This window comes from Mus musculus, chromosome 7 (assembly GCF_000001635.26).
Source record: "Mus musculus strain C57BL/6J chromosome 7, GRCm38.p6 C57BL/6J".
Taxonomy (NCBI): Eukaryota; Metazoa; Chordata; class Mammalia; order Rodentia; family Muridae; genus Mus; species Mus musculus.
The window spans coordinates 96,545,626-96,558,648 of NC_000073.6; the positions used below are offsets into that span (position 1 = coordinate 96,545,626).

At 47.8% G+C, this 13,023-nt stretch overlaps 1 protein-coding gene across 26 annotated transcripts in view; it reads left to right on the top strand.

The window, feature by feature from the left end:
• Tenm4 (teneurin transmembrane protein 4) overlaps positions 1-13,023 on the top strand; it is a 739,850-nt gene that overhangs the window by 374,382 nt on the left and 352,445 nt on the right. For all 26 annotated transcript variants that reach the window (NM_001310762.1, XM_006507806.4, XM_030242547.1 and 23 more), the window contains 2 exons: positions 4,387-4,674; positions 7,853-8,122. In NM_001310762.1, coding sequence (NP_001297691.1) covers positions 4,452-4,674; positions 7,853-8,122 — 493 coding nt within the window. In that variant the 5' untranslated portion in view covers positions 4,387-4,451. The remainder of the gene's footprint in view (positions 1-4,386; positions 4,675-7,852; positions 8,123-13,023) is intronic.

The following is a 13,023-nucleotide window of genomic DNA, read 5'->3' on the forward strand; positions in this document are numbered from 1 at the left end:
CAGGTCTGACGTTTGGGAATTGCAGTATCAGGAAGCACCATGTGGGCATCTTCTTGCTTTGTGACTATATGGTGGAGGGTATCACTTAGCAGTCTAGAATGCAGGAAAGAAACTTGCTTGAGCATCTCTTCCCTCTCCTTATAAACCCGCCAATCTCATCTGGAGGTCTCCAACCTAATTAGGTCATCAAGCCTAATTATTTCCCAAATATCATCTATACAGCAATGGTGTGATGGAGGGGGGCCCCTCCTGCAAGCAGGGAGGGGATGCAAAGCACATTCAAGTGATAGCAATGGGTAAAAAAGTGCCGGGTGTGCGGAAGCAAGGCGTTTCCTCCTGTTTGTTCTCCATCCATGCATGGATCACAAAGCCACTGGTGGAAATAAACACCTTCCCCAGCAAAGCTCCCCATCCTTCGGCTGAGAGCCCTGAGTCACTGCTTGCTTCCAGGGAGTTCTTGTCCATCTCCTTCCTTTTTCTCACATCCTCTTCTCGTTCAGCTAAATGCCAATTTAAGTGTGAACTCTGTGTGACCCCTTGTCTCTTCAGAAAAGTAAATATTTACTGAATTGCTACGTTATGCTGAGGCTCTCCCTGCCTCTGCTCTGCCTGGGGATGTCTGAGATGTTCTTACGAACTTGCATGCAGTTACTGTCTTTATCTTGAAGCTGTTGTATTCAGCCAGGAGAGACAAAGATGGAAGTACTACATCCACTAGTTTTGCAGCCATAGTTGCCAATGGTTCTTTGACGTGTCCCTTTTTCAATTGTAACTGACATCTAGTTAAAGCCTTCTCAATTATGCCTTTTAAAACCGGGTTTCTGACATTAATAGTTAATATATATTGAGCATTAATTGTGTGTCTGGGGCATATATTGAAACATTTAATCCCCAGAACAGGCAAAAGAAGCTTTGCCAATGAGGAAACTGAAGCACAGGCAGGTTGAGTGACTTGTCTGAAGTCACCCAGCAGATCAGTTCAAGGGCACACACTTTGAACACAGGCTGACTACTACTACATATAAAAGGACATGTTTCAGGATTGCCTCTAATTTAGTTTTTTATATTCAACTGGGCTAGTTGTTACCTATTCAACTAAAGTGAACCATCAAAAGCTTGTTAGTGTTAGAAGGAAGGAAATAAGTGCCAAACAAATCTCCGTTTGCTTATTACTCAGTTACGTCTTCGAACACTATGAAAGCCCTTCAAAGGGAGAAGTAGACTCAAAGCCAGTATGGAGTTATCTGTGAGGAGCATGTCCAACGGGTCGGGAGAGAGCGCCTTGCACAAGGAAGTGAAAGCGGTTCTTGGGATGCAGTGAGATGCTCCAAATCTACAAGTTTATTTTTGTCAAGAAGGTAGAATTGGTCCTAGTGGCTAGGCAGGGATGCAAAGGGGTCACAGGCAGATCAGTGGCATGACCTGGGCTTTGGAAATTCACCTGGCATAGCCCAAAGGGAACAAAAGGATCCAAACATCCATGTGACAAATTCAATTCTCTGGGTCATAACTTGGGCTCTCGCAGAGCTGTATGACCTTGGGCAGGAGAATCACCCTCCTCAACTGAAATTTTCATAGTTCCATGACCCACATGGCAGGCTTGGCAGGGAGATCTGATAGCTATCACTTAGAATAGCAATTAAAGGAAGCACCCAATTAATACTGGCTCCTAGTACGATTATATTTGCTACTGTTGGTGCTAATTTGGTATGATTATGAGGTGTGTTGGCCATGCGTGTTCATGATGGCTAATCTTTATTGTGTGCTTATTCATAGCAGCTGCATCTCTATCATTCTGGGGATGGAAAAGCCACAAGGGACAGACGCAGTAGTTGCTGTAAATCTTCACCCAAATTAAACCAAAACAGTGCTGTGGGTCAAAAAACCATTTTGGGGTTATAATATCAATCTAAAGAGTTATAATCAGCCTCTCTTTAAAAATTAAAAAGATTGAGGGGCTGGAGATATGGCTCAGCAGTTAAAAATTCTTGTTCCTCTTTCAGAGGGCCTGTGTCTAGTGGCTCACAGCCACCTATAACTCCAGTTCTAAGGAAATCAGACCTCCACAAGCACACACGGACACACACACACACACACACACACACAGAGAGAGAGAGAGAGAGAGAGAGAGAGAGAGAGAGAGAGAGGATAAAAGAAACTGATTTTTTAAATATTAAATTAGCATGGGAACTATGAGCAAGCATTAGTTATCATGTAATAACTTCCAAAGATTTTCTGCTCCCAGTAACATACTCCACAGATATTTTCACTTAGCAATGTATATATGGGTATCATTGCAAGATAGTTTTTAAACTAAAGATTATGGTGAAGAAATTTTAAAGACCTTGGCATAGAAGGTGTGGCTAATCTCTGGTCTTCCTCGTGGCCTTGCTTCTCAGACCCCTAGAACATGGTCTTGGCAGCCAGTATTGGGAAGCTGGGCATCAAGACAGAAGTCAAGACCCGAAGAGATCACAGAATAGACTTCTAGAATCCCTATGTGGGGATCCAATGCCATCTTCTGGCACCAGCCATACACATGGTATATAGAACATTCATCCACATAAAATAAAAGGAGATAGCAGATTTCAGAACCTAGGTTTGGGCCTTAGTCATGTTACTTGATTCTTGTGTGACCTAGGTCAATTCACTACCGAATTATCAAGCATATTTTGAGAACCAAGACCCTCCCCCTTAAAAAAACCCACTCCATTTAACTGCATATAGGTGCAACTTTGGTCTCTCTCATAATTCCAGCTTTGCTACTACTACTGACCCATGGCATGTGCCAAGGTGGGAAACTGAATGGCTCAGGGTCCATGAAAATAGTCCCACTGTATGCTCCAAGGCTTTTATACAACACCCATAACATCACAAATATCTATGCTTTGAACAATGCAGGGAAATGTTGGGGAAAGTCCATAGTGAGCACTCAGAATCCATAATACATCCAAAGTGGATGTATAATAATACACCGAGTGCTAACTCCAGATCATCTCCTTGAAGAGTGACTGTGGTATCCTGTTTAGGAGATAGGGTTGACCTTCGTGGGTCTACAGAGCTCTGGAATAGAGCTAAGAACTACCCTGGAGAGGGCCTTTGAGGTCTTAGGAGGGAAGAGCTAAAGGGCAGATGCAGATGCCAGTGACCACAGGCTACCTGCTAATCCTCAGACCAAACCTGGACTACCACTGGGTTTTGTTTGGTCTGCAACATAATTTGAAATTAAAACTTAAAAATAAATTTACATCTTAAAATTACATATTGTATTTCAAATTTTAAATTTCCCAGCTTGACTTAAAATTTCAGTAGGCATCCCCTAACCCCTTCTCATCAGCTTATCGTAGACAGGCACTGAGCAACACCCTTGCTGGCCAAGTCTGGTCAGGCACTGAGATTCTAGGTACATTCTGTTTACCAGGGAGCCCCTGTTTGGCTGCTTCTCTAGCAAAACAGCAAAGAGGAGAATGTTTGCATGCCTGTGTTGCTCTGACAAATGGAACACGGGGAAGCCAGAACTGGCGAGGTTAAGAGGCTTCTAGAAACACAAACCGTCTCATTTGTTGATCAGTTGAATGACATACAGCTTTCCTCACAGACTGAACTCCTGACCCTTTCAGAAGTGGGGAGAGGTTGTGTTTGTGCCCCAGAGCTAAAGAAAGAATCTAGAAGGAGAATGCAGATGCCACTAAGAGAAACACTCTCAGGCTGTCAGTCTAGAGCAATAAAGCCACTGCTTTCTGACCTAGGCGAGATTGAACTCAATGCAGTGTTATTGTATAGGCAGAATGGCAAGACACTGAGAAGACAGATAACAACAAATGCTGGTTAGGATATAGACAAGAGGAAGCCCTGATACACTGCAGGTGGGAATGTAAAGTCGGTCACTATTTAAATCAATATGGAGATTGTTACTGGATACAGTAATAATGCCTGCACACCTACTGTGATCTAGTGAGATAACTGAAGAAATGTTTGCTTCCTGGCCTAGCTATAGTCAATCATTTCTCAGATTCCCAAAAAGCCCTTAAGTTCAGGGTTAGGGCCTCTTTCAGCTGATATGGTGGGAAGAGCAGGGATTCAGCCCCTACCTCCAGCTGAAGTACCAGCACCTTGTGGAATCTGGGCATCATTGATCCCCAGCCCAAGGGAAGAACATGAAGCATCCTCAGATAAGCCCGGTAACAGCAAGAGGATTGTTCATGCGAAGCACCAAGTGCCAGTACCCTATGCTGCTGACTGTCGCTTAGCGATGGAGCCTGCCCACACCTCGGAAGCCTGGTTAAAGAGTCTCTTTGATCCAGGAGTTTGTTAAGTGCAGGATAGATTCTGGCATTTGAACCCAAATCGGGGATTCAATCTTTCCTTCATGTTTCCCCACTGCAGACCACTCGGCCCTGAGTGCGGCAAGGGCCCAATTCGTGGATGTGGAAGAGCGAGAGCCAGAGGCCATGGACGTGAAGGAGAGGAAGCCCTATCGCTCGCTGACCCGGCGTCGCGATGCTGAGCGCCGCTACACCAGCTCATCGGCAGACAGCGAGGAGGGCAAGGGCCCACAGAAGTCCTACAGCTCCAGTGAGACCCTGAAGGCATATGACCAAGATGCTCGCCTAGCCTACGGCAGCCGCGTCAAGGACATGGTACCACAGGAGGCCGAGGAGTTCTGCCGCACAGGTGAGTGCACGCCAAAATGTGGGCTGAACGCAAATGTGTACAGGTGTGTGCCTGTATGAAAATGCAAGTGAGCTGGCCAGGGAGGAGATGCCTCTAGAAAAATCCAAGTTCCTACTGCTTTGGCTCCTGGATGAGGTAAGGGCCTGCCCTGTAGTTCATTGCTAGGCAGACCTGTTGTAGCCCACCTGCCTAGTTTAGAGTGGTGGCTGGAGGCTGGCCTTCATCCTCAGCCTAGAGTCAAGCTCTCCTGCTGAATGAACCTTGTTCTTCTATGTTAGATGGACATGAGCTGTCTCCCTATCACAGCAACAGGTGAGGGAGGCCTCAGTGGGATGGTACCTTTAAGTTGTAAGCATGATAATAGAAGTAAGCGCTAAACAAATGCTAGGGCTTAGTTTGGGAATTTATTCATTCCACAAGCATATCTTAGCACCTCCCTTGTGTCAAGCTTCGTGAGTGACGTTGAGAGAAAGCAGCTCCGAAGGTTAGAGTGACACTTAGTAACACTGGTGTCAGAGCCTCCTTCCTCACTTCTTCCTTACTGTCCTCACCAGAGTCTAGCAATCCCTTCCCAGAATACCTTTCGGCCAAACCCTTTTCTCCTTTTCCTCTGCCATTGTCCAGGCCTGGACATGGTTATAGGTTCTGGAAGATTGACCTCAACGGCCATCCAGCCCAGAGCCATCCATTCAGGCCACACTCCTTCGTAAGCCACAGTGAAGCTTGAGGGTGAATCCATGCACTATCTCCAGGCTCCTCAGCCTGACACTAGGAGACCTTCCCCAGTTTCCCCCTTGTCTTCCTAGAATTTTTTTGTCTCCTGCTTCTTTCCCACCTCTCCACAGCCCACCTACATCCATGACCTAGCCCAGCTAAACCATTGCTGCATCCCACAGGAATGATCACTTCCTGCTGTGGTACCTCCAAGCTTGTTCCACTTCAGGGCCTCTCTGTGAGGCCTGGTAGGTGACCATAGTCCCTCCCAATGGCAGCAGCCCACTGAGATTCTGCCGTGATCTTCTCCCCTCCACAGACAGCATCAGCCACCCCAGAGGCTGTGCAATTCAGATAATGTTTTAGCAATGCTGTTAAATCCTCACAACAATGCAAGATTGAATCATGTACCCAAGATCAAACAAGTAAGAGGAGCATGCAGGCACATACACTCACACACACACACACATGCTCACACACATATGCTCACATACTCGCACACTCGAGAGCGCTCACATGCATACACACACACAGAACCACCTATGGCCTCATTTCCACTCCCTGCCACAGGCCTGGACCCACATGAAAGCTGACCCACCATGGAGGCTGCCTCTCAGGCTTGAAAAATGACAGCCCTTCCCAGCTTGTGGTTACAAGCTCAGGCTCTGGCATCAGACAGATCTGGATTTGAATTCCGGCTCTGCAGCTGTTACAGCCCTAGGCATCCTCACCTGTGCTGAGGGATAATGTCACCTAATGGTAGGGTGCTCTCCGGGATTAGAGAAGACTGTAAGCAAGATCCTAGCCACCAGAGCCTGGCATGTAACTGATGCTCTCTAAATGCTACCTACTGCTCGTGGTCACCTCTGAGTCCCAGTGAAGGGAATCGAAAAGACCCCTCCCAAGCTCTCCTCTAACTCAGCCCAGCTGATGCTTGACAGAGAGCTAAGTGAGCCTGTGACTCAGAGGCAAGCCTAGCACACCAGGCTAAGAAAAGGAGTCCCTCCGGTCCTTGTGAAGAACAAATGCTCACCCTCAAGCACGTGCACAACAGTTTGCAAACTGCCATCTGGGATCTTAAGAGTTAGATGCTGAAGGAGGTGCAATGGCAGCCCATGCTTTAGGCTCCTCAGGAAGGAGGTCAAAGGTCATAAAACAGAACACATGCTGAAAAAAATCTCCCACCTCACCAGTTGCCTCACCAGGGATCGCTGAACTCTAGGAGCTGGGGTTTACCTTGCGTTCCTTCTGTCTCCGGGTACCTCGGCTCACAGTGCCAATTCTGACTGCTTCAAAGGGGATGGGGGGCAAGCCATATGGAAATCAGTGTGGCCCAGACCGTTTATGGCAAATAAATTTGAGTTTTCACTTAGCATAGCAGTCATTCTTTACAACAGGAGTAGCCTCTCTGGAGAGGCTTAGCCCAGTAGAGCACAGCTATGGGATGGACGGGGAGCAGAGCAGGGCTAGAGGACTGTGCACAGGAGCCAGGACTTGGAATGTGCAGAGACCTGCAAAGGAGATGGGGGACTGGGATTCCAATGTACGCTTCGTTTATTCTAAGAAGAAAAAAAAAAAAGGAGAGCCAAATACAGTATGGCACAAGGGGGTGAGGTTCAACATATGGAACATCTGGTCTGGCCCACCTCCCAGCCAATCAGAACCTTTGCCTGGCCACTGAGCGGAGCCCAGAGGTCCCTGAGGCACAGGGCCTGCTGATGGGAAACTATTTGTCTAGCAGCTGGATCCAGGGAAGATAATGGAGAGGGGTGGAAGAAGAGTGGCAACAGTAGCCAGGACAGAGGATCGGAGGCACCAGGGACCTCTGATACTGAACACGTTATTTATCCACCCGCATGGAAAGGTTTCATGACTTTAGCCTCAGCTCGTGGCTGTGCTAGCTTCTGAACTCTCTCCCATTCCAGGCTCCACTGGCCTGGCCAGAAAGGAACTCCTGGTTCCAGGAACCTAAGTAGGACTCATCCAAGAAGTTCTGTCCTGATCTGGACTTGTCAACAAGTCCCATTTGCGAGAAGAGACCAGAAACCTTCAATGCAATTTAACAGACATGTTATACTGCGTGCCCTGAAGATACTGTATTTGGCTGGTGACACAGAAATTTAGAGAAAAACAAGACATAGCACCAGCCTGTGTAGAAGCCACCTTCAGCAGAAGTGGCAGGCTACTCTATCATCTAGTGGCACCAGGGCAAGGCAATCTCTCAGGGAGAACTGGGTGCAGAAGACAGAAGACCTATGCCTATAAGTATGGGTAGACAATGGGGAGCTCTCATAGAAGAAGGCAGTTTGAATCAGCTTTCATGCATGGCACTTGGCTAGAGAAGGAGGGGTGAAGGCAGAGGAAGTGGCTGGAGCCAACAGGGGAAAGGGGCTTCTGGTTTGGAAAACTTGCCCCCCCACACACACACACACACCTTCCCTATGATTATCTTGTTTCCTCTCAGGCACTAATTTCACTCTTCGTGAACTGGGACTGGGAGAGATGACGCCCCCTCATGGGACTCTCTACAGGACAGACATCGGCCTCCCACACTGTGGCTATTCCATGGGGGCCAGCTCTGATGCAGACCTGGAAGCAGACACTGTGCTATCCCCTGAACACCCAGTGCGCCTGTGGGGCCGGAGCACACGGTCAGGGCGCAGTTCCTGCCTGTCCAGCCGGGCCAACTCCAACCTCACACTCACGGACACGGAGCATGAGAACACAGAAACCGGTGAGTGGCTCACCTGGCCCGTTGGTTACACGGGGTTACCAGGGCATGGTTTTAATTATAATATTGATTTCCTGCTCCATCACTAGAGCCCTGGTGAAGCTGATGAAAAATTGCTTTGCTCTCAGTGGGCAAAAGTCAGAGCCTTTTGCAGTGTCACATGAAATACCCACCCATCAGTGACATGTCAGAGAGGGGTCACTGCACTTTTAGTCCAGACTGGGGCAGGGCTAAAGGGCTGGGTTATTACTTACAAGGTAAGGGAACAGAGGGCTGCAGATGTTGCTAGCCGCCCCCCTATAGAGCTGTTTCCTGTGGAGTCCAGAGGGACCCGATCTGCTCTGAGTCTCTCTAGTGTCCAGTTGCTCAGCAGTCCTATGCAATCTCCTGTCCTATTCCATGCCTTCGGTTGCTCAGGAGGATTATGGACCAAGATTTTCAAATGGGAGCAACTTGGCATTTGGGGTGTAGGGGAGATAGAGGTCAAGGGCTCCAAAGTTCCAGTTAGGAGGAAGAAGCTTACATGACTGTACGTGTGAGGTGTCCAGGAACCGAAAGTCTTGGGGTCAGGAAATGTGTGGCATAGAAACGTGCTGCATAAACACCACCTGGTTTGCCCTGCCAGGTCAGCCCTGTGGAGGGGTCCACTGTGGACCAATGCTGGGGCCTTGGAGAGACTGGCAGAGCCTAAAACAGTCCCACCTGGGGAGATCTGCTTCTGAGAAGCTCGGCCGAGAATGTGTGTTCATTACTGTAACTGGCAGGGCAACACTGGAGATTGTTTTTAACTCAGAATGAGGAAAGCCAGCCAGGTGCCAGTGCCCCCTACTGGCTGCCAGCTCTAAATGCAAGAACCTGGATTTCCAGCCAGCATCTGGGTCAGGATGAGAGTTTAGCCCCCTTTAACAAGACAGCTCCAGCTGAGCTGCGAAGATCAAAGCCCAGATTAGAGACCAGACAGCTGACCAGGGTAGTCAGAACCTGGTAGAGGATTTCATCCCCTTAAAGAGCCAGCTGCGGCAGGATTCCAGGTGTCAGTTCTACTCTCTGGACCCTCCGAGTTCTTTGTAGGAGTTAAGGAGCGGCCAGGCCTAAGAACTAACTTGACAGAGTCACCCACTCCCTAATTCCAGGGAGGGTCCTGTGCCCTCAGCCCCTGTGGATCTTCCCTTCCACAGTTAATAACTTGTACACTTTCATCTGCCACCAAGGCCCAGGCTGAGCTAACAGCCCTGACTCTCCCTAACCCACTGTACACAGAAGCACAGCACAAGTTTAAACACTAGGGTCGCTCAGAGAAAATGAGGTCTGGTTGGAGGAACAGAAGTATCTACTCCACCACTGGCCTTGGGTATGGCATTGGCTATGTTGGTTTCTGGCCCTCACTCTCCCCACTTGGCGTTTAAAGGAAGGCCTCACCCCTCATTTTCTGAGCTCGTGGATTAGAAAAGGGAAAAGTCTTTTTTTTTTTTTTAATTAGGAAAGGGAAAGCGGTTTTTGCGACATTGCAGTGAGGAAACACGAAACACGCATCAACCAGTTTTTCTTGTGCAGGACTTCTCAGAGCCTTTAAAACATTAACAGGCATGCTGATGGATAAATCACCAGTATTTGTAGCACGCTTTGTAGTCTTTAACCACAGAACCCTTTATTCTCAGCTCATCAGGGAGGGGGCAGTGTTCTGATAGCTGCCTTCTGTAGCTTCAAGCCTTGTAGACCTGGGATTCTGGCCATCTAATATTGCTGTGCTGAGGACTGAGGTACAAGGGAGAGTACGAGGGATGGAGAGAGTTAATCACGGTTCCTGATTATCAATGCCCAAGCACGGCTGAGCACTCCAGCCACAGGAGCTCATTTACTGCCTCTTCAACTCTTTGAAGTCGATTTTATTACAACCATTGCACAGAAACAGGGAACACTGGCCACAAAAGCCAAGAAATCTGCCTGGCTCACATGCAGGATGGAGTTAGAACTCTGGCCCTTTTACCAATCTAAAATCTTAACTCTGTTAGCTTTAGTTACTGTGTTGAATTTTCTGTGTAGCAAAATACTAGGATTGCCTGTTCTTTTGAGGGCTTCTTGCTATGGTGCTAAAAGGATCACTTTCTATAAAGTCATGACAGAGCAAGACACGTATCGCCCACGTTACTGTATATCCCTGAGAGCTGAATTACAGCTGAATTAAGCCTCTGTTGGGGGGATAATGACATATGCCATGAGAATGCAGATAGTGGGGCCAGGAGGTTGGTTGCTGGTTCCCTGGCATGCCCCACCCCCTCTTTCCATCTCCACTCAGACTTTAACACTCCACTTAGAGCTCTAAGGCAGCTATACTCAGAGGAACCAGTCAGGCAAAGGAGTGGAAGGAGAGTTCAACAAAGGACCTCTAATTTCTGCATCTCTTTCAGGCTTGGACTCCCAAAGCAGACACCCTACAGGTTTCCATACTCTCTCGAGCCCTGACTCCATTGGGAAGTTTCCATTAATGGCTGTCTTACACTCCAGCCTGAATAAGGATGGCGATCATCAGAATGGCTTGCTATTATTCATTGATTGGGTTCATAGAATTGTTGCTTGGCCGAGGAAATTGAGGATCAGAGAAATGAAGGGCACAGTCCTGTGTGCCTGGCTGAATAGAGGGTAGGCCCTATCCAGAGAGTCTGTTCTCTCCAGGATCTTCTTCCTTCTCTCTTGCCTTCCCATCTGACCTCCCACCATCCCATCCTCTGCCACTCAACCATCCAGCCCTCTAGACCTGGTTCTGTCCATTTTCTCTGAGGAGTGCTTGGATCTCATCAGAGGAGGGATTGGATATACTGAATGTGTTAGCTAGTCATCCCATCACAGTGAGGCCACTGCTCAGGAACAAGGGAAATCAGTGCTTGCCAAGGGCCCCAGTACACACATGAGATAGCCTCTAATTCCCATAACACCGCAATGGCATTCCCATCCTCCAGACGGGAAAACAAACACTCCACAAACAAAAGTCAACTAGCACGACAGCAACTCTCAGCGTGTTGGCAAAGCTTTGATGGGAACGTGGACCTCTCTTGTTTGCTTCCATCTGAGTCACAGGGACTTTGGGATCTCTCCTTTGAGAACAGCAGCAATGTGAATCCTAGTTCTTAAGGGGGAACCGCCTGATGAATGTAAAGGGCTGAACCATAAACCCCTGTGACCTTCAGCCACAGAAACGTGCACTCCCCTTTCCCGGGTGGCCTTGCATTAGTCAGTAGTAATGGTCAACAGTATTGACAGCAGTGGGAGCTTTCTCTGAGGACACAGGGCTGCTGTGTGTAACTGTCATCAGTAATAACTTTTATAGGGACCATTAAAGCCAGTTTCTGTCCCTGAAAGTTAATGTCAGCCACTTTTATGTCAGTGTTTAATTGAAATAAATACAAAATTGACTGGCAGTATAAGCCCTCCTCCTCAGGACTGTCAGGCAGAGCTAGCCTGCAGGCCCCTCCTCCTAGAAGGCGAAGTCACCAACCTGGGGGGCAGTGAGGATTATCCAGCATGGCAGACACCCAGTAGGCATCCAATAAATGTTTTCCAAAGACAGAGGATGTGATCAGGGCTCCATCCCCAACACTGGGGCAGGATGGCAAAAATCTCTCTTGTGGATTCATGTGTCATTTGTTTTGTGATTGCTGAGTGTCCCTGGCATGGCAGGCATTATTCTAAAATGTAGTAAGCAGAGCAGCAGTGGGAGAAGTGGGAAGTCAGCCACCTGTACGTATAGCAGAGGCATCCCAGACTGGAAAAATCACTGACTTCAGAGGCCTGCCCCACCCCAACCCCACAGGAGATCTGGACCAAGTCCCAGCTGTTAAGCCTTGGACAACTTGGTTCACCTTTCTGAGACACAGAACCTGTGCTTTAAAAGCAACACACTAATAGTTATTAGAGATGGGTGAGGGGAGCGTAAGGCATGTGATGGTTTGTATGTGCTTGGCCCAGGGAATGGCACTATTAGAAGGTATGGCCTTGTTGGGGTAGGTGTATTACTGTGGGTGTGGACTTAAGACCCTCATCCTAGCTGCCTAGAAGTTAGTCTTCCACTAGCAACCTTCAGATGAAGATGTAGAACTCTCAGCTCTGCCTGCACCATGTCTGCCTAGATGCTGCCATGCTCTCACCTTGATGATAATGGACTGTACCTTTGAACCTGTGAGCCAGCCCCAGTTAAATGTTATCCGTTATATGACTTGTCTTGGTCATGGTGTCTGCTCACAGCAGTAAAACCCTAACTAAAACAAGGGATGATTGTTACTGGCTACAGAGCTCCAGTTGGGAGAATGAGGAGGTTCTGGAGATAAACAGAAATGATGGTCATTACAGTATTGCAAACATACTAACACTGCCGAGCAATGCTCTATAATAGGGCTCATCATTCAGTAATGTTAATCATCATAGTTCAAAACTATAAAATCTGAGGTCTGGGGTGATGGCTCAGTCAGTGAAGTGCTTGCCACATAAGCACAAAAACTTGACTCCATCCTTAGAACCAACATTTGAAAAAAAATGAACAGCCAGGGGCAGTGGCAAGCTTGTGATACCAGTGCTGGGGTCATGGATCCTTGGGTCTTGCTGGATACCCAGTATAGCCTAATTGGCAAATCCAAGACCAACCCTATCCCAAAAAGAAAAAAAAAATTAGGGAGACAGCGCCTCAGGAACCATACCCACAGTTGCCCTCTGGCTTCCACATGCGTGTGTACACACAGATTCATGTGAACCCATAAAAATATGTATGCACATACACATAGAAGATAAAAAATAATTAAAATTGAAAACATAAGATTTCATGCCAATTTTGAGGTGTTGCTAGCTCGTCCATCACTGGGAAAGTCCCTGTTCCGTGGGCCCTGAATTCAGGCAATCTGATCATGCCATTTGCT